Consider the following 22,320-nt stretch of genomic DNA (forward strand, 5'->3'; position numbering starts at 1 on the left):
TAAATTGACAAAGCTCATTGTTCAAACTGTAAGTTATTATCCTTAATAAATAAAATATACATATTTCTTTGGTAATGAAGATGTAGAATTAATACAGATATTTTTATAAGCTGATATGCATATGCTTAAGTATCCACATTACAATATTGCTGTTCAATTTGGTTTCTCATATTTTTTTTGGATCCCTGTCTGGCACACTTGACTCGACTTTTGGCGACTACCAAAGCTCATTGCCACGCCAGACTTGCGCTCAACACGCCCCCGTTTATGTCCCACAGCCGACAGCCCCCCTTAACCCTTTGCTGGCCAGCCTTAACCCATACCCACTCCCTTCGGGGATCGACCACAAAAGTCAGCCAAGTCAGCCACTGACTAAGTGCGAATCTGTGGCGCAATCAGTTGACCACAAGTCGGCTCGCTGGCATAGTTTCTGAATTTATTTCACCAGTTTCCGCGGCAAGAGTCTGCGTCCAGGTCCGCGTCTCCGAGCTGGAGTCCCGACCCCAAAAGTCGGTTCACGACCACGTCTTTGAGGACCACTGCTGATGCTGATGATGATGATGGCGGTGCCGCCGCTGCCGCAACCGCTGCCACTGCCGAAGTTGAAGTTGCAGCTTCAGCAGCCCCAAAAGCCTCGGTTTCTTACTTTGGCTGCCGTTAAAGAAGGCAAGTAGGTGGATCGTACGTTTGCTTACTAACTGCCGTGGTCAAAATGTTTATCAACTTTAATATTAAATTGTATGCCCCGGCCAAGGCGGGTCGGACCCCGAAAAGACAGGTGCGGAATTAGTTGGCAAGTTGCACTTAATTGAAAAATATATAAAATAATCGAGTTTTAAGTAGTTTAACAACTATTATGAAAATGATAAAAGAAGCATGTACACATTTATTAATAAAAGATCAGGAAGCTTGTTTTACCAATGAATCAAAGATGTGCTCTCATTATTTCCTTTTTTTAAGGATTGCCATCAATTCAATATATTACCGCCCTTGAGTCAATTTCTGGACCCGAGTCCGCTCCTGACCCCTTCATCGCACTCTGACCGGTCATGGGCGACCCGAGAGTGATGGGGCTTGGTGCGGGGGAGGGCTGCTGGGGATGGATGGGGGTTGTCCCTCCATAAAGCACGCCGCTGCCTACCGAGCAATCAGATGTGTTGTGCCCCAGCCCGTTTGCCATGGCCTGTCCAGCCCTCAGTCGCAGGCCCAGCTTTGGAGCAGCTCCGGGTCCGAGACACAGCCGGTCAGCAGCCGGCCAGCACCTCCCCCAGCCCCTGAAACCTCCCCCCAAGGAACGCCTCCACTTCACTGGGGATGCACCGAAAGAAAATCAGTTGTTATTTAGTTTGCAGCCTAACTCTATAAATTTTTCGAGGTAATAATGATTACGCTTACTTCACTCTTTAAAATATTTCTTGAAATAGGCTGAACATGCTCTTTTCTCGCAGTGTAGCCGACCGCCGAGCCACTCGATTCGACTGGCTGCTCCGCGTGCAGCTTTCGTGCTTCAGATGGCCGGCGGCTAAATTTGTCGCACGTTGAGTATTTTTAAACCATGAGAAAATCCTTTGGCGCTAATAGCCCGAATTCCTTGTGCTTAACATAAAAATCGCCTCTTGTACCCACTACATCATGCAATATGGACTTGAAATTAGTTGGGAATTGGCCACGAGGAGATTTCGGAGGGGTTGAAATCAAGAAAAAAAAAAAAGGCAAGGGAATTACGTTTTCTGCATATGTAAGTGGTGGGGATTTTATTGGGCTTTGTTGCTATTCCCATAATCATGTGAAAATGGCCGAAACGGTTCTTCTAGCACCGGGCCAGAAATCTATTCAGACAATTCTTTTCGCCGCGGGCTTCATTCACATTTATGCAGGAGATCAATGGATTTATATAGCAAATTCTGCGTCGCTCGATCTTTATGGGAATCGAGTTTCATTCACATCCGAATGGGTTTTCGGATAGATTATTGTTAGTTTATGAATGAAAGAGAGTGATTTTATGCTTGCTAATAATGGATTCTCTACGAGAGACCTAAAAAAGAAAAATGAAAACAAACATATAATTAATGTTATATTCCAGAATTCTTCCCCAATTTTTTTTTCTACATTTCCCCCACTCAATCGAAAATGCACAAAACCACTTAAGATGAAATTTGGCAAATTTTCAACGCTCCTCAATCAATCGGCGGATAATTACCATATCATAATGATCTCACATCTCCACCGATTGCGATTGCGACACCATCCGCTTCGCGTATCGCTTATATTGTTGTTAACAAATTAACGTAGAAAGCTCAACGAACCCAATGATCTCGCAGCGGGTAGGCAGCACCCACCCAAAACAACAACAACAAAAACAATAACAAAAGCAGAACAAACCGCAGTCGAAGTCCGAGCCGAAAAAAGGAAAACAAAAAGGTAAGTTAACTAAAAAAAAAAAATCCGCCGACACTGTCGATGGCTCGATGGGATGGATGACGAGGCATCGATGAGGCCTGATGGCTTTGACTTTGATGCCCAGGGACACCCCGGCGAGCCAGGGACTCATCCCTGCTCCACCCGGCTCGGATGCATCTCATCTCCAGTGGAGTGGATGCGGCCCCGTCAAATCCCAGCCAGAAACGGCGGGATCACACTGCACGAAAAGAAAAGCTCAAGCTGAGAATGCAATAATTTCAATTTAATCTGAAGCTAATCTGTTCAACCATTTGAAAGATACATCTATCTTAGCAGAACCTCCAATTTCGATTCATTCGCAACCCCACTTTTTTCGCGCAGTGCACAATCCCGCCCTGCAGTGCATGTCTGAGGCATGTAAACGTGTAGAAACATAATTTGTAGGCACGTTCACTGGCAAACGCCAACGCCAATGAGATTCAGGTTGAAGTTCAGGGGAGCCGAGGTGCGGGACAAACATATGTAAATGTCGGGGCGTTAAATCGGGGCATAGAAGAAGAAGAAGAAGAAGATGGGAGCCCCAACTATCCCCCCAACAGCACCGCTCGGCCCAACAAACCGATTATGAATATGAAATATCGCCCGGTCCAAGATCATTGTTCGGAACTCGGAAGATCTTCTGGCCATGTGAACCCACCGTAGGATGTAGGTGCTCTCCCCCGAATCCCAACGATTTCCAACTCCCTGAAAAGATTCACATTCGTATGATTAATGATGTTAACTGCGACGGCGGCAAGGAATTTCAACATAACTACTTTGTGCTCGGATACAAATCGTTATTACACATTAAATGTTCCCAGTGAGTGGTTAATCAACAGCCAGAGACGTTGGCCAGGGGGGGGGGGGGGGTTGGCTGCTGGCAGGGGGCTGGTTTCAGGGTCAGGGTTTGGCTGCGTTAGGTTTTTTCCCCCCCACACACGCACACCACACATATATTTCGTCTCTTTTTTTGGTTGCGCGGGTGTACGCTTTTGAACTGCTGAACTGCCAGCGTGTAAATCAATTGAAAATAATTTGTTACTTTTAATAATAAGTGAAAGAAGCTGTGCGCATGCCTGTGGCGAGGGGTTAAGCGCGTCCGCGGGACGGGGGCACCAGCGGGTTAAGCGGGGCAGAAACGATCTCCCCACGCTTACGGCTTCGGTACTTTTGGTACTTGGGAACTTGGTAACTTGGCAAACTGGGGAACCTGCCCCGACTTGTAATTGATCATGTGTTTTGTCCGTTTCCCTTGGCAATCCGATTCCCCGATCCGTGTTGTTTGCGTGCGGCGCACACAACAAATAAACAAATAAACATTCAGACCAGGCCGAGACTGTTGACTGTTGTGCCATAATCGATGAAACCAATCGATCAACACTGCCAGCGGATCAACAGGAGCGTAGGTGTTTTGGGGGCTCTGAAAGGGAAACTTCATGGTAAGGGTTTCTTTTATGCCACATGAAGTGAAAACGATAAAGAATATATACTAGTGGATACCAGTGGCTGCTCCTAGAAATATTGCTTCGTATGTTCAAAGTTCTCTTTATACAATCATAACTCCAACTAACTCCAATACCCTGCTGATACTTATTAACTCCACCCCTGCTAACACCTACGATTTCACTTCCCGCGATATTTCGATTTTGCTGAGCCACTCGAGGATGACTGATGGCAGGACATAACGAACCGAGAGCTCTATCTAGTTAGGTGGTCCATGAGTCAATCGCTGTGATCAGGTTTAGTCATTTCCAGCGCTCAAATAAATAAAAGCTTTGAGCGCCACATGTCGTCGATTCCTTGTAATCCCGAAATTGGAATGGGAAGGGGAATGAGAATGGGAATTGTAGTGTATACGTTCCCAGGGCACGCCGAAGATCCTGCTTAGGATGGGGAGCCTCTTATAATGTCTTATTTATATCGGATTATGGCCATCACACCATTGGCCCGCTTTTGTTGCTGTGTGGCCACCATCAGAGGGCTCAGAGCACACAAAGCCAGCGGGCGCATTAAAATGTCAAAGAGCCGAGAATGAAATAATAAAAAATAAAACAGACAACGGACAACAAGTGAAAACGCAGGCATAACAAACAAAAGAGTTGTCAAGTCCATGGAGGATGGTCCACTAACTAACTTGATACCGAGGTGTTTCCACTTTTATCTGTGGTTTTTTTCCCTGGTAATTCAATTAAGTTCCCACTGGGAGGAGTAGGAGGTAGTCCCATTCCAAATCCAGATCCCCCTATCGAATGGACTTCCAGGGACCTCCATGCCCGTCGGCTGTCCGTCTATAAAATTGATCGCTCTCTTAGCCCGGCTAACTTTATTTTCGGGGCTAACCAATTTCCCAAACTGATTTGTGCCCGGCGATAAATTCAGCAACCTAATTGACAGCACAGTCCCCTGTCTCCAGGCATCTTCTTCTGGGCTGCAGGGTTCTCCGGTTTCGTTTTCCACTTCTAGGTGTCAATTAATGCACTGACTCGGGGAGATTGAGCCGGGCTGATAAGGTGGAAAAGTCGGGGCAGAAAAATGGCCTCAGGCGATTAAATTGTTGGAGGTGCACTCGGAAAATTGTACTCAAATTGAAAATCTTATTCACTTGAAAAAATCCTTCCAAAACCTTCCGAATTAAATTTTAAAGGATAATTTTAACAGAAATCCATTGCTGCTGGAAAACAGCTGAAAATCAATAATGCCATAGTAATTTCTCTCAGTGCCAACACCCAGACAGTTGCTTTTGTTATGGCCAGTTAAGATTTGTTCGGGCCTAAGTAAGTTATATTTAAAACACCTTCTTAAGCAAAAGTGTCAAAATAGCCGATCGATAGAGGCGACGACCATAAAAACGAACCACCCAGTGAGCTCGAAATTGAACTCGCCTCGAGTGCTCGTCGTAGGTTCTCAGTCGAGTATATGAGTATATGAGTATCTGAGTATCTGCGCGCCAAAGTATCTAGGTATCGGTGTATCTGAGTATCTCCCCACCAATTTTAGTGTCGTCGCCTGACGGCGAAGAGGGGAGAAAAGGCTTGTCAGCCGAGTTTTCCGATCTTTTTCCCCTAAGTAACTACGCGTGTAGTGCAATTAGGCTGCGACATTGTGACACATGCGACTACTGTGCGCCACAGTCAACAACGACACAAAAAAAAAAGAACATACGTGCAACAATCAAGTGTTGTGCTGTTTAGCAGAGACGTGGCTGAAAGGGTGGCCTAAACGAATTGGGGGGCTTTCAAGAGGGCTGATTGCAGTATGATGTCTAATAGTTGTGTCCTATGAAGTGGTTGCGTATAAGTACTTTCCAAGCAAGTGCTCATGATATACTTTGATAAGAACCAGCATGAGTAACTGTGCGACTTTTTATTCCCAATATAAATTTTTCCATTAAATCTAAACTATGAGAAAGGGAAGTGATTAATGTTGCCCTTGATATGAACATATATCACATAGCATTTTCCGAATTATGCAAATCACTTTCACATTAGCTGTGATTTATATTGATGGTAACCAACATATTTGTCATTTGTTGTTAAATGTTAGATATCCATTTCTTAACGGTTCCACTTTCGTAAAGCTAGTATCAAATTCTTAATAGTTAAAAGTACACAATCGTAGTAATAAAATACTATTTTAACTTTCGTTAAGATCCTCCTAAAAGCATTCAAATCGCAGTGCATGGAAATGGTGAAGTGGCAATGCGATGTCTGTGGCTGTGAGCCAAAAGGCGTTGCGATGTCGGCATATCAAAACCACTTTTAAAGCTGACAATCTAGACAATGTACAATTACGAGAGACAAGTTTTGTTTGTATATATATTTTTGGGCTTGGCTCACTTGACAACTCTTGTATAGTTTTAGATGGGTTTCGAGTTATGTTACTGCGGTAATGCTGTCATCATCATCTATGAGTGTTTCTGTCAACGGCCATTTTAAGCGTGTCCTCGATTCGATTCGATGGCAAATTGATTTGCAACGTTTTAATTGAACACCTCAGCAGTTGACCAGTTGGCCAGTTGACCAGTCGTCCAGCCGACCTGTCGACCAACCGGCTTACAACATCATCATTCTGGCTTTTCAGGGTGGTCCCGGCCCAAAGGCGAACAGGGCCAAGTGCGAACGTGTCCTGGACAATGGGATGTGCCCCTATGCCGATCCTTCCTTTTCCCCCGGGCAGCTCATTAAAATTGCATGCTCGGTAGGAGCAGAAAATAGGAGGAGACTGCCCCTGTGGCAGTAAATGGCTCACTTTTGGCAGGCGACTTTCCAGCACGTCCTGCCACTACAATTTACAATGGCAGGACATCCACAGGACACGGAGCTGCATGCCACCCTAGTTGCGGAACCGATGCGTTTAATTGTGGCTCAAAATGGCCCAAAAAAAAAGGGACTCACAACCCCATGCGGACACATATCAATCTGGTCGGGATAACTCGCCCTCCCGCTGTGACTTTCACAAAATATTTTGGTTGTACGCAGTGCAATTATGGACAAGGTGTGTCGAAATGCCAGGACACCAAGATCCTCGAGGTCCTTAGACTGCCTGCGGCGAAGTGTTGCAAAACACGGAACACAAGTCCTACGGTTGACCACCCGACCAACTCGGCCAGATAAGACTAAGGTTAAGGTTTGGCCAAAGTCAGCAGGATATGCATGGCCAAGGGGGCGCGGCCAGGATACTTGTCAAAAGTAATCCTGGGCAAAAAAAAAGGCATCTATGTAGACATCAATTGGCGAATACGTTGGCACTTTTCTGGCACGAAAACAAAGCAAATCAAAGCCAACACAATGAGAGGGCCCAAATCAATTGTACATGGCCATAAGGCCCGAGAGTATGTCATCAAGGTGGAGAAAATGGAAAATGGAAATGCTAATGGAAATGGAAATCGAGCAGCAAATGAGGCAGATGCAGACCCCTCATGCGGGTTCCCCCCGGGGGTAACCAGAACGACCTCAGGCCTCAATTAAAGACAATCCTATGCTCGATTTTGAGACAAAGATCACAATCTGAAATTGACAGTTCTGAGTAAGAAGCGTGCTAAGAGAAATGCAATTGCCAATGGAAGAAACTAGAAAAGAAAACCACCATTAAAGGAAATCAAACATACCTTTTGCAAGGCATTTGGCACGTTCCCGATTTTCAAGAGAAGCCACAATGAAAACTGAACTAAACCCAAAACTGAAACACAGGCCATAAATATTTGGACCACACCTCAAAGTTAAACAATAACCATAGTGTTACCGAAATCGAAACCGATTCATGACAAAATCATAGCAAAACTGACATCAAATTCAATTCGATTCGATTTCATAAATTAACTTCTGCGACAGTTTGAATATTTTTGGTGGCGAGACTTCTGCTTACTTAATCGGCAACCTGAAAAATAATAGAGCTGCTTAAAAATGCGCAAATCGAGATCTGCATAAAAACTGAGTTATATTCGGATGGTTAATAAATTTTGACAGCTGCTGTTTGATGGTTCAACTTATATGGTCCTACGAGTTCAGTCTACTGAGTTATATTCGCAGCATGAGAAAATTCCCAAATCGGAATGGCGTGGGATTTAGTCAGCGGATAAGAAAGATTTCAAAGTGATTAAAAGTAGATCAAAATCATTCAGTCCGCTTGGAACTTGAATCAGTCAGTAGGTGGTAGAAGGTAATCAAAAAATTGCTGCTTAAATCTTTTCAGATAACTTTAACTTAGTACACCATAAAGATTATCAAGTTGCCAGTAGAAGTAATGATAAATCAAGGCGAAATTGCCATTGCCAAATACCTGGAAACACAAAATCCACCGTATTCATAAAAAGTCTTATTAAATTTCAGTTGAAAATTACTTTGCGTTTATATTTACGTATTTTTGTGATAACTTCATATCAATACGAATGTTTCAGACATACATATAGACGACAATGAGATCGTTGTGCATAGTCACAATTGCTATAGCGACAATTAAGTTGTTAAGTCTAAACAGTAAGTAATCATGACACTCGTCGGGGTTTAACATTACACAATCGATCGATTGATTTATTCAAGTACTATTTAAATATAATAATTAAAACAGTCTTTCAATAACCAAAGCGGGTTTGAGGTTTGTTTGATTGAGCTATTGTAACATAACATTTGGTTTACTCCATAAGCACTACGAACTGAATGGGCTACTACGACTATAAGGTACATACAATAATAGTTAGATTACAATATAAATTATGTGCTATTTATTAAAGTTTATAGTTTACAGTTGTGTGTGTGTGTGTGTGTTTTGGAATCGATTTGTAGGAGGCTTGTGCTAGCAATACTTTTCATTGGATTTTTCATCAGTTTTCCTCTGCTATTTGACTTTGGCATTTGTTTAACGCAATTGGGATCTGCTACATAGAACCGATTGCACGGAGGATGACTCTTCTGCTCACTGGGTTGCGATTACGAGTTGCTGGCGAGGATTTTCCACTTGCACCTTTGGCCAGAATGCGGGCTGGACTCGCTTGGTTTTCCATTCCAGGCATTTCCCATGCCTGGCGGACGTCCAGCTCTCTGAATCTCTTTTAGAATGTCTCAAAAGAAACCGGATACCGGGTTTCGCTGGTCCTTCAATCTATCTGCTCATGATCTCATCGATGGTGAAGCCCAGCATCCGCTTGGGCTTCTCTGAGCTCGAGGATGACGAGGATAGATCCAGGACAGGCAGATGCTGTGCCAAATTCTCAGGTTGAGGCGAACTCAATGCCTGGTTTGGCACCGAATGTGAAGTGGCTGGTGAGGTGGTCACCACCACCTCCTTGGTGCTCTGCTCGCTGTGGCTCTGGAGGTGACTCTTGAGGTTGGCCCGCTGGTTGAAGCTCCGCTGGCAGATGGGACACTTGTGCGGACCCTCCTCCAGATGGGTGACCTTGTGCACGGCCAGGGTGCGCGACTGGCAGAAACCCTTGCCGCAATCGCTGCACTTGAAGGGCTTGTCCTTGGAGTGGATGTACCGGTGGTCCCGCAGATGATCCTGTCGCCGGAAGGCTTTGCCGCAGATGTCGCAGGAGTAAGGCCTCTCGTCCGTGTGGGTTCTCTCATGGATGAGCAGATTGTACGACTTGGTGAACTGCCGGTTGCAGTACTTGCAGATGAACTGCTTCTTTGGCCGACTGCTGCCAGTTGCGCCGCTGGGTACACCACTCGCTCCACCGGCACCACCCAGTTTCAGGGTGGGCATGGCTCCGAAGTGGCGACCCATGACCGCGGCATGCAGACTATGGAGGCCAGCGGGATAGGGACGCACATGATGCGGATGTGGGTGAGGGTGGTGCGGATGGCCGTGGTGGTGATGATGGTGCGGATGTTGCTGCTGCTGCTGTTGCTGCTGGTAGATGGCTGCGTTGCGGATCCAGTGGTTCATCAACTGCTGGTGCACGGCCACGGGATCGGCGCTGGCTGTGGGATAAACTGGATACTGCTGTGGAGCCTGATGTTGTTGCTGCTGCTGCTGCATCTGCAGCCACAGGCGGTGCTGCTGCTGCTGTTGCTGCTGTTGTTGCTGCTGCTGGTAGTGGGCCATGTGTCGCATGTGCAGCTGGGTGGCCACCGCCTCCTCGCTTATCGCCGGATGCACTCTCCTCAGCGGCTCCTCGGTGGGCGTGTGCGGGGGCGTCAGCATGGGGGAGAGACTTGTCTCGCGCTCCTCCTTGATCACTATGAAATCCTCTTCAGCAAAGTCTAAAAAGGAAGGAATAGAAATGCCCACGGTTAGTTTTCAATTCATATAAATGCAATGCTATGTGAGACTACTTTCAAATATTAATGGAACATTTTTTGAAACTAGTCAAAAAGTGCTAGAGAGTAATGCGCTTTGCCGTCGGCATTTGCCAAGTTGTTCTGAGCCAGTTTTGAACTTGAACCCACCTTGTTCTCTGCTTAAGTTGAGCTCGTCATCCACGGTTATGTTGCTGATGGGTGAGGCCGATGTGGAAGACATTATACTGTCTTTGTTGGCCTTGTGTAGTTTTATTTGGCTTAAAATTGTTTAGTTGCGCGAACTGCACGGTTCACTTTGGCTTAGCACTTGTATCTACGAATGTATCTTTTCTCAGTATATTTCCCAGCTGACTGAGCGTTCTTTTGGATGCGACGTGCCACCGACAACGTCTCGACACAAACTGAATTCGTTGGCCGTTCGCCGCTCTCCGACTCAAACGCTTGAGAATCGAAGTGAAACGAGGCGAGTGGAGTGCTGATATTCCTGTCTCGCTTCCACGTTTGAGTGACTCGTGTTGCTGTTGTTAGTGTTGCTTTTGCTTTTGCTTTTGCTGCTGCTGCTGCTGCCGCTGAGCGATGTTGCTGTTGGGAGTAGCGCTCGTTAATAACTGACTGCAACTGCTGGCAGGGCGACCCGTTTTTGAACCGGCCGAGAAGTGCGGAGGAGGGCGACGAGGGTGGCGAGCGGCCCGACCAACGGCAGCTGCCTGTGGCGGGGTTGAAGTTGTTTGGAAATGGTAGATACGTCCACGCCTACCTGCTGCTCTCGGATTGGCCCTCAGCGTTCGGTATCTACTATCCCATGGATGTGGCTCCGACCGAATGTGCCTGTGGATGTGCATGGATATATGTGCCTTGGCTTTTTCCGTTCCAGCAGTAAGCAAGCGGAAACCGTTGGCCTGACGGTCGCAAGCCTGGGATATTGTTGGTGTTGCTGCTGCTGCCGATGTTGCTGCCGTAGTTGCTGCTGCTGCCGTTGCCGTTGCTGCTGCTGCTGCTGCTGCTGCTGTAGCTGCTGCTGCTGCTGCTGCTTCTGCCGCTGATGGCAGGCAGCCATCGCTGGAGTCCAGCCCGCATCCCAGTCCCAATCCCGAAACGCAGCCCTCCCAGGCGCATGTGCCATCAGCAGGAGCAGCAGCTGCACGAAGGTCCTGTGTCGTCCTGGCGCGTCCCTTCCACCTCCATTGCCATGTCCATACCCATTCCGCGCCAGCTCTCGCTGCTCCTCGTGCCTTTTTAATGTCGTGCTGTCTGCGCCGCAGGATATTGTAATCTATTGTCCCTGTTTGTGTTTGCGCCTGATTCGTTTTCACTTAAATTTTAATTTGCAATACAAATCAGTTTTTTTTATTCCCCCCCATTTTGCTTTACACTTTAATCTGGAATTCAATTAGCCGCTTCAAAGCGATGGCGATAAAAGTTTCGAGTGGGTGGAAACGGCCGTTTGTAGCGAAAATTGATTGGCTTTTAAAAGGGTTTCCGGCAGGATAAGCCGGACATATTTTACAGCAAATTAACGACGAGTTTGAGGTAATGGTAATGTAATTGAAAGACTTTATTAAAAGGATTGTACACAATTACTGGTTAGTTTTGGGTATGCCTTTCACACACCATTTATTTTCGAGTTTTTTTAATTATTTTACTCAGTATTGTATTTATTGTAATTCAGTTGTTTAAGTAGTTGTTAAGTAATAGTTGAACTTTCACCGTTTTCAACTGAAGTGCGACTCGAGCTTGTCAAATCATCTTTAATGAGTTCCTCATTCGAAATGCTTCATGCTACTCACTTGGATAATTATTTAATAATTTGTAATTGAATCGAGACAAGCAGGTGCACTTTATGGGCAGTTTTCTTAACATATTTTGAAGGAAATTGCTTGGAAACTAGAAATAGGTAAAGTCATAGGAAAAGGTTAAAAGATATAAGTTCTGCGGGTTGAATGTTTCCAATCAAAATTTATTGAAGCATCAAATTAATGTAGTTGTTATTTATAGGATATTGTAGTTAAATATCTTTACAATTTTTATTATTATTATTCGGGCTTCTATATAATTAATATTTTTCATATCTCATTTAAAAAGACAAATATTTCATAGCATTCAAGAAAATACGAATTTTCCTCATTAATGAATAGTTTTAAATTGCACATGCCATATTTATGCTTCCGAATTAAATCCTATTCTTCGGTTGGATTTTCCGCCAACTATAAGATATTTCCCAAGTCCGACAAAACATGGATAATGCATATCCTATTATCCTGCTTCCGAATTCCGTACATTCCCATGACTTTGACTTGTCGACTTTCCAGGTGAAGCATTTCCGCAATGGATCTGCGACTAATCCTTTAACTTGGCAAAACAAGAAACATTCCCATTGACTGGTTTTACCCGTATACGGACTTAGGATCCGAGGATCCTGAGACTAAGCCCATTGCGACACACTCCGTCACAAGCGGTCCTTGGCAGGATTGACTTTGGGTGATTAAATTAAGCAATATGTACACAACATTTAGTACAAACTTTCCCAAGCGGCGGCGAGCCAATGATCAAACAGCCTGAATCAATAGGCAAAGGTCCTGCTGCAGGACGTTTTTTCCCAGAGTGCGTGTGTCTGGAACTCTCGGATTGTCGATTTTTGATTTTCGATCCGTTCCAACATCGGATCGGATGTACCGTCGGTTTGCCAGTGTCGGTTAGCTTTAGCCTCGGCGTTTGGCAATTGTCGCCGCTGTTGACGGTTGGCAAACAGTCGGCGAACTTTTCCATTTCAAAGTGACGGCCCGGACTCCGCCCACCCTTTCGGTTCCCTGCCTTTCGGCCTGTGGAGTCGCGAGCGGTAATTAACATCATGTCATAAGTGTACAAAGGCAAATAAATAAATAAATAGATAAACACCAGCGGAGTGGAGACACATGAAAGACACAGGCCGAATATTTCCCAGCACATGATATATGGCATCGCACTGGCTGACTTCCTGCTATATCCATTTGTTGTCGTTACTAATATTGTTACTATTGTTGTTGCGCCTGTCAACACATGGCCAAAAGGATTAGCCCTCTCCCGGGGGAAACACATGTCCCACTATTTGCATGTGGAAAACGCGAGATTTATAGTAGAGAGATCCTCCGACACTCGGAAACGGAAACCAAATCGTAGGGATGCGGAAAGCAGGAACGATGGCCATAAAAAATAATTTGGAAAGACCTGAAACGCTTCCTCCGCGCCAAGGACCTGCACCAATAAAGAAGTCATTGGCTCGGCCATAAAGCCATAAAAAACTATAAAACTCTCGGCCTGCTCGACATTAGTAGTCTGCCATTGTTTTGCGGAGGTCCTGGCCTGCGAAAAAAAAATCGAAAATCGAAGTACAAATATGTAGAGCGTAAAAAATATAACAACGAGAGCAAAAAATCACAAAATCATCATAAACCGAAAATGACAACTTACTTAGTCGCTTCTTTGGCATCATAAAATCGCCCAAAGACACTTCGCAGAAGACCCTTGGTTCTTGACTCTCGGATCTCCGGACTGTGACCCGGTTTTTAGCAATGTTCTTTCTGTTTTTTTTTTTGGTCTGCTCTTTTTTTGGACCATTGCCATGCATATTTTATGGTATTTTTTCGTGTTTCCACGAATAAAATTAGATTTTTTAGAGCAGAAATGTCAGCTACGCAGTGCGCGAAGTCATCGGTAATAATTGTAAAATGACTTTTTAGTGGGCCATATGCCAGGGGTTTCGCTATTCCACCAAAATCACTTTTTATATTAGCCGTGGAAAATAAAGTAGGGCTCTTTTTTTTGGGAATCTCGACTTGGTGACCTTCACTTGTAGGGAAATCTCGAAGTTTTTCCTTCGAATCGAACGTCTTTTGGCTACTGAAAGAAGTCATCGTAGTTTTTGGTGCATTCGAGGAAGTAATAGTAGTGAGGAAATGTGTTTTATAACCAGACTTCTACTAAAAAATCACAGTTAGGAATCAAATGTATATGATGAAGGTATCCGTGCAAGTTGTAAGTAACAGAGCTATAGATTTTATGCCTTACAGATTTCAGTACGCCATTTACGCTCTCTAGAAACAATTTTATATAATTTCCCCAAATGGGGGAGGGGCGGGCACTCGTATAATGCAGCAAAATTTTCTCAGGCATCAAGATGGAAAAGGGCCAAAAGCCTCGGTTCAAGGCTTCGTTCAAAGGCAATTTGCAATTTCATGGCGAAAACAGACCAACTATAGCCACTGCTATGAGGTAAAGGAAAAAACAATTTCAGTTATTGGAAACGCTTCCAACGAACTGGGCAACAACAACCATTTCGCAACCTCGATTTCGCTGGCAAAACGCCAAAAAGTCGCTAAAATTGTTCAAGTCCTTGGGATTCGCCTGATAATTAGGTAAATCTATTGGGATCTCTTACCCAGCCGTTGACGAAGGGATGTGCAGGAGTCAAGGCTGTCGACGAAAAGGAAGAAGACGGGTGCACGCGGCATTGTTGCGATTTGAATTGCTTGCGAAAAGTATCTAAACACACCATAAACGCGTCACGCCCGCGACTCCGCGAATCGTAAACCCAAGGACACCATGGCCCTAAGTTGCCGCGACCAAAACCAAAACGCTGGCTCGTCGGAAAAAGGGGTGTACCCTTTACTAGCGTAATTAAAGGGGTGTGGGCGGGTGAGTTTCGGGCCGGGGCAACCAGGTAGCCAGGATGCCATCGGTATTGTCGCTGGCATCGTAAAACCGGTATCCTAGAAAACCTAACCCTAAACGTTACCCTGAACTGGACTTTGGCTTCGGGGCCATTGTCTTTCGCATTGCGGTGGGCGCGTCGCACTTTTACTCCTTCCCGAAACGAGGTACCTATGTTTCACCAGATATTCCCTCGCTCACGCACGACCATCGTACCTGGAAGACCCTATCGCTATCGCGGACAAAAGGAGTAGCTAAGGGATTTGTGAACTTGGACCGAGTATCCTTCGAGCATTTGCACATTCCATGTTCGCGTCCTTGTCTGTTTACGTCTCGCATTTTGAGTGTAGCGAATCCAGGAAGGGTTGATCCGCAAAAGGGTTGCACTTTATTTGGCAAAATAATTAGATTGATCCGGAGGGCAGTTGACTTCTCTGGTCATATTAGTGCTGCGCAAGGCAACTCCCCCACAACAAACCCGCGATTCCTGCGATTTCCTGTAGCGAATCCAACGAGCTTAGGGCTGAGTTCGGTTTTTGGTGAGCAACTCCCCGCACGGCCAATCCTTTCCTGTATTTGTCAAAATAATTAGATAAATCCTTTCACGGACTGGTAAACAAATTCGGGCTATGATTACCACACAAGTGTAAGCCGAAGTTCGATGTAATTTAATTTAAGGATTCGTATATCTACAAGATAAATTATCTATTGAATATACACTCGAAATTCTACAAGACTAGCTAATAAAAATATCATATCTTACCATTTTCTGGTTATTTGGATTGTTTCAGCAAATTTGATTTCCATCCGAATCCATGACTCACCTTGCGAAACTCCTCCCCCATCGATTTCGATATCGGCGCTTTGTGGGCTGTCAGCTACCTAAAAAAAACACCTCGTTCCCCGGCTGGCTTATCGATCGGGCGGCAGTCACCATCATGCCATCATATCATCCCATTCCCATCCCCATAACAGCTCCACCGCGATTGCGTCGCTGTTTGTCGTATGGTAATAAACGGAGTCGGAGCCAACCCCGTATTTTGATAAGGGCCACGAAAATGTCGCAAAAACAGAATGAGTTGGTAGAAATCTAATAATAAAAAAAACGGCGCGAGGGGCGACAACACCTTTACGATGGCCCACGGACCACGGGAGCGAGGGAGATGGGGCGAGGCGGCAGAAAGAGACGGATGACCAGGCAGAGACTTTGATTTTAGCCGCCGCGCTTGTCATAAACATCGGTCGACTTTCATATTTCGCCGGCTGTTTCCCTCCTTTTCCATTTATTTTCCTTTTATGCTTTATTTGCGTTTGTGATTTAGCAATATGGCGGATGGATCGATGGATATGGTGGTTAACTTATCCGGTGGTTCAGTGGTTCGCTGGTTGGGCGGGCACCCATTTCCATGGCCTCTCTGTCGGCAGCCCCCAAAGTAAACCGCCGACCGCCAATCAAAATGCGCGCCCCGAATTAACCCATTGATGGATTTGATTGAGTGAGCGGAAGGTTGGGCTTCCACAATCGAATGGTGTGGGGAAAATTTTGGAAAAGTAGCGAGGGAAAGGCAGAAATTTGATATAGAACTTTTAATAAATTTGAGTTTTTTACAAATTTTTACATTTTGTTTTCAAATAAAATTACAATGCCATCCATTTTGATCTTCCTTCAGCCCACCAAGGGTTAAGAGTCAGCTTGACTTTGTTTTCCTTTCGAAACGAGGCTTTGATTAATTAATAATGGAGTTGCTAGAGTTCACCTGGGGATCAGCACAGAGGACTAATTGAAATGGCATCAATGGCTTCGCTTGGCGATCGATCTTTTCAATTAGCCCAAAAACTCCCGGGGAGAGTGTTAGCGCTTCGGAGTGAGCCACGTCTAATTACAGCGAGTATTGATGAAGGGCGTGGGCCTTTGATCTGGCGATCGGTGATCTGGGGTGATGGCCACCCATTGATAGATAATCATGGTGACTGAATCGGCCCCCACATCACTGGCCATGTAATCCAAGACAAGTGTGTAATTAATAATGCTTCAAGGGGCGCAGTTCTCGCTTTTCGATGATTTCCAGCGAAGATCTCGCGAGCCCTCGTAAAGTATTCAAATTACGGGGCGACGAAAAGTGTGAAAATGCGTTTTGAACGACACGAAAGGTCGCACCCCTGACACGGCGTGATTTATGATGCCAAAACATGTGCGACCCACAAAAAACACCGATCCAAGGACCTCGGCTCCCTGCCAGATGGAGGATCCTCCAGGACAGCGATCCTTCGATCCCAATTCTGATCCTTCAGCGCCACTTGCGGGAGTGTCAAGTGTTTGTTTGCTCCGATTACATGCTATGTTGGCTATTTCGATCCGGCTATTAGGGCACTGTTTACAGTGCGGCGCTATCCATAAATTACGAAAAAAATTCCCAATGATCTGGAGCGGAGAAAGCGGATCTCCAGTTCGTAACCCATGGACCATAACCCATACGCCGTAACCCGATGCGGAATTTCAATTTCTGAAAACTCTCCTCCACTCCCCCAAGTTTGTTTACATTTTCCCTGAGACTAATTGTCGACATTGTATTCATGTGGCAGAGACTTTCAGGCACTGGGGCAAAGTGCTTCCATTTCCAACTAAGTATTTGGAATTTATTGGTCAAATCTTCGGATGGCCAACCGACGCCTGTGTGTGGTCCATAATCGCATTTCCATTTGCATCTCAAGTGTGTGTTTTTGGGGGAGTGCTGGCCGTTTTGCCGGCATTCGCAGTTGCCTTTTTACGACTACTTAAGGCTAATGCCCGGTTCGGGGAATCTGGAGATCCGAATACGGTAGTAAATAGTTGCACCACTCAAGTGGCTGCCCGTGGAGGTTCAGCTCTGCGTCCTAGCCCACTACCGATCGAAGAACCACACTCCTTAAAAATTCCAAGCCTGCTTATCAGTTCGGTTTTGTTTGGTTTCGTTTTGACAGGCCTGCGAAAGGAGCCATGTTATGCACTCTTGTGGTTGTCACAAAACATCGATGCAACTAAACTCGGAGCGGGAAGTTTCAGATATCGCGACAATCAATTCCCAGGAGTGCCAGTCGGAATCGTAAAAAGACTTGAGTACAAAACGTATCTTTACACGAAAAACCAGAGGTTTGTTTATGCCTGTCCACTTGACAGCACTCACTATCTATTCATCCACATTACATTAGTTGCTCCACGTAGATTTAAGATCTTTCATATACTGAGAGTATATATAGTATATATTACTTACTATATGTAAGCCAAATTATTTGTAATCCTTTAACCTTCTCAGAAAACGCCGTGCGTTAATGTCTTAATTTGAGTCCGGAGAAACAGCCTGCAAATCTCTCCATTAGGTGACCAACTAATCGAACCTGGGTCCACGGTTAACCCCAGACTGCCCGCTCCGTCACCTTGGACCACACACATCCTGCATGGCAGGTTGGATATCCAGCAGGTTGTGCTGCAGATCCCGCTGCTAACTAGTTACAAATAATTATCTGTTTGCCAAATACTCGGGGACAACTTTATCCGAGAAAACTGGACATCCATCCAATTGCAATTATACGCCAGTGACCTTGAGTCGCCGTTGGTACGAGGTTAGCCCAACCATCAGAGTTTTGGGTTTCGGAACTGGCATATCGAATGCCAAGGAATCCTCGGAGTCCTCTGAAGTGGAATCTCTGCGACTAATGCTGTGATTAGCATCTGCGTTGACAAACACAGTGAGCGGTCCCAAGGCGAAGATTCTGCGTTTCAGTTTTCTTCAGTTTTTCACGTCTACGGATCAGGGAACTGGGAACTGGGAACTGCGAACTGGCAACTGCGATGCGGAACCCCACCCAAGATGAATAATTATGGGTGATCTTTATGCTAGCACCGGCTCCTCGCTGGGACCGTTAATGCTCAAGTTGAGTCGCGGGGTTCCAGGGCTTCAGGGGTTTCACGGAGTTCCATGGGTTCCGTGGGCCCAGGCGGAGGGCTACCTGCGGCGTTTCCTCTGGCATTCCTGAAATTTCCTTCCTTCACCTTCAATTGATGCGCTCGAGTCGCGCTTTGTTAGCAGATATATTCACGCGTATTCCGCCGAAACTCGCTAATGGTCACAGCAAGTCGTCCGATACGATGCGAGGCGATCCGAACTGAGACCATGTTTCACCTTGGTCCCCGCCTGTGTTATTAATGATGGAAATTTGAAAATACAGAAGGTTCAATAATTGCAACATCATTGGGTCTTCGATTTCTCAACCTTCGGCTGACTTTTGTCCCCGGCCGTAAACAAATTGCCAGGCAGTTCGCCACACTTTCCGATTCCAATACTTCAATACCGATCCGGGGCTTGAAAAACATACGCGCGTCCCTGAGCAGATATACATATATCCCGATTCCGATACCGATCCTGAAAATATGGCTTTACGGACAGGGGCCTCTACCTACGATCCGTACAGATCCGATCGGCAGCACTGCGTTTATATTGCAGCAATTTCGAATCAATTGAATAGTTTCCACGAATGCGCACAAAGGCCATAAAACGCGTCGCGTGGTGAAGGCGCAGCTACAGATACGCAAACTATGAGATATTGTAACCGGCAGAAGGACAAACTTCTGCTTTTTCACCAACTGCAACGGCAACGGCAACAGCTTCACCTTCACTTCGCCCTTGCCTGTGTTGGCCCGTTTTATTGGTCTTTTTGTCGTCGTAATTCACGTGTAAAACATGCCGACTGCCCAGTTCCCTTTTGGCCATTTCCCCTCCCTACCAAAAACTGCACTCGAGGATTGCGCGTGCGCACCTCTCCATTTGTTTACACGGCGCGCACGCCCATCCTCGGCCACTCGGGACTTCCTTTTTAGAGGCGTACGCCCGGAATCCGGAATGCGGAATCAAGTAATGGACAAACAGGATCCATTGTCGATTTCCCCGAATTTTCGGCGCACGAATCAAGTTACTTTAACACTTGCCAGGCGACAGCCAACTCGAAATTTGGCCTCGAAATTTGGCCTTGTCAAAGCAGCCAAGGTACTGAAATGCAAATAGTTTTCTCCTTTCATTTCATTTAACATATCAAATAGTAATTCAGTACGTTCTTGAAGATTTCCACAATTACAATCTATCATTTAGTTCAGTGCATTACGTTGATTAGAGCCTATTCAAATGCTCGCTTATCGCCTGCAATCGCAGCCCTTGAAGAAATAGACAAGTTGCAGTTAAGCTCCCGTCTGCATGTTTGTTGCAGTTAAGCTCCCGACCAGAAGAGCTCCTTCAAGTCAAACCCCCCGATAAGCTATCGCCGATTGTCTGCCTTGCTGTGGAGCAGCTTACATCAGCTGGAATCCATTGAGTGGCTCCCACAAGTGGCAGTCGGCTTCAGGTGCACGTACCCAAATGCCCCAAACCGAATCGAATCGAATCGAATCGAAGCGATCCAAACCGAAAACCAATTCAAGTAGCTCGTGCAGTCCACCTTAATGCGCCCCTCGGCATTCGACATTCGACTTTCAACATTCGGCACTCGACGAGGGACAGGAAACTGCAGCTCCAAGTGACCGCCACTGCAACTGCATTTCGGACTCGAGATTGGCCAGTTATCTGCTGCCAGTCCTCCTCCTCCTGTTTCTCAGTCGCTCAGTGCAGCAGACAGCTACCCGTCATTGTCCGGAGGCACGAGCTCGATTAGTTGCTAGGGAAAGGTGTGCACTGCGAGAAAATAGGCACTGGAAACAGATACAATCTAAACTACTCAATCTCTTGAAGTAAAGAGCTCTGAGTTCAGTAACTGCGTAGCTCATGGAATAGTAAGATTATAAATGTTTAATTAAAGGGAATTAACCTTTTTCCCAGTGTACTGTTTGCCTTTGACCGGACGTTAATTGGATCACCCCAGCTGGACCCCAGTAGGACCTACTCCCGGTTCCAATCTTGGCAGCTGTCTGCCGAACGTCGCCCGCTGGGCACACATGTCCTGTGATGTGTCCACCCATGTGCTGAGTCCTCCTTTGATTGCCTACTAATCCTGGACATCGATGCTCGGGCGACAATCGAAGTAAACAGCCAGACAAATGGGCAAACAAATGAGCCGGGGCGTGTGTCCTTAAACGAGCCAAATTGGATCATAACTGCGAAATGCTCAAATGGTGAAATGCTGAAATGCTGAAATCTGTGCAAACAGCGCTCTAATTAAGTCCTGCGGAGAGGGTCCCCATAAAAAGGACCTCGCTCCAAATAGCCGACCATTAAAGCCGGACAATGGGGGCGCGTGTTTTCTGAATTGCGTCACAAGAGCACTGACTTGGATCGAGAATAAATCATTTTGGGGGTAGTCTGCATAAAACTCTGACGTCAGCTGGTTTCTGAAATGTAGTGAAATCACGACATTCAAATGAATTAGAAACAAGCTATTTACGGACTTTATCGAAACACTTATTTTCAAAATGGAAAACTAAAAACTTCTAAGTCAGATAAAACTTGGGGGGACCAGCGAAGGAGAAGGGCCTTGGGAACCTTCGGATCGATCCACTGTTACTAGGCTCCCGATAAGCCAAGACCAGAAGTACCCAAAAGCGTGGAGGCGTTTCCCATGTGTATTTGACCTCCCCCCTTTTCATGTTCAGAACCCAAGTCTCCGACAGAAACAGAAACCAAAACAACGCAATATCAGCAATCTGGGCTTATAATGGGGGCGAAACTACCGATCGAAGCCACTCACAGCCACCAGAATCAACGGAACCAGAGCCACCAGCACCACACTCTCCATTGAAATATAATTGGTCCCATGGGCACCTACTTATCGCCAGAAATGTTCGTTTTTAATTGCCCCGCTTTGTCGAAATACAATTTGCCTTTGTAAAATTTAACACACTTTTTATCGAGAAAACAAAAAGACGAACACTTACCAAGAAAAAAAAAACACTTAGCGTTAACTGGCTGCTATCATCAAGTGTGTGAGAGTGTTTCGCCCAGAGCCAATCGGCATCGCAATGGCCTGGGAAGTGGGTCGACACAACGCCCACTCCCATTAGCTGGTGTCGAGCCACTCCAACGCTCAACTTCCCCACCACCCACCAGCACTTGGATTCCCTTACTATTTTCCCAACGAGCTATCATCGAACGATTCCAATCCAATGAATGCAACGAGCCAATTCTTCTGGCATCCTCCAAAATTATGCCACACTTGAAAATATTGGATTTATTCAAAATATCGTATGAAACAGTTATATTTGAGTTACTTCAAAGGATAAATCCTACTATATTCTTTACATATCTTTAAAAAGATGCACATTATTTAGGGCAGTAACCTGTCGCCTTGCAAACCCCTTGGGACTTTTCTCCAAGTGCATTTCTGGGCAGGGACAGGCACTTCAAATTACCGCCACTAATCTTGCGGGCATGTCACTGGGACCCGGCCAAACCAGCGACAGAACCCAATGCCCAATGCCCATGCCCAAGCCCAA

At 45.7% G+C, this 22,320-nt stretch overlaps 1 protein-coding gene and 1 long non-coding RNA gene across 2 annotated transcripts; one reads left to right on the forward strand and one right to left on the reverse strand.

The window, feature by feature from the left end:
- Window positions 1-8,266: 8,266 nt before the first annotated feature.
- On the reverse strand, window positions 8,267-10,799 carry odd (odd skipped). The gene is made up of 2 exons (NM_164546.2): window positions 10,329-10,799; window positions 8,267-10,142 (listed from the first exon to the last, which is right to left on the reverse strand). The coding sequence occupies exons 1-2, from the start codon at window positions 10,399-10,401 to the stop codon at window positions 9,037-9,039; spliced, it is 1,179 nt and encodes a 392-aa protein (NP_722922.1). The 5' UTR covers window positions 10,402-10,799; the 3' UTR covers window positions 8,267-9,036.
- Window positions 10,800-20,338: 9,539 nt separating this feature from the next.
- lncRNA:CR44310 (long non-coding RNA:CR44310) lies at window positions 20,339-21,662 on the forward strand. Its single transcript, NR_124055.1, has one exon. It is a non-coding gene; the product is annotated as a long non-coding RNA:CR44310 (long non-coding RNA).
- Window positions 21,663-22,320: the final 658 nt, after the last annotated feature.

This window comes from Drosophila melanogaster, chromosome 2L (assembly GCF_000001215.4).
Source record: "Drosophila melanogaster chromosome 2L".
NCBI classification, from domain to species: domain Eukaryota; kingdom Metazoa; phylum Arthropoda; class Insecta; order Diptera; family Drosophilidae; genus Drosophila; species Drosophila melanogaster.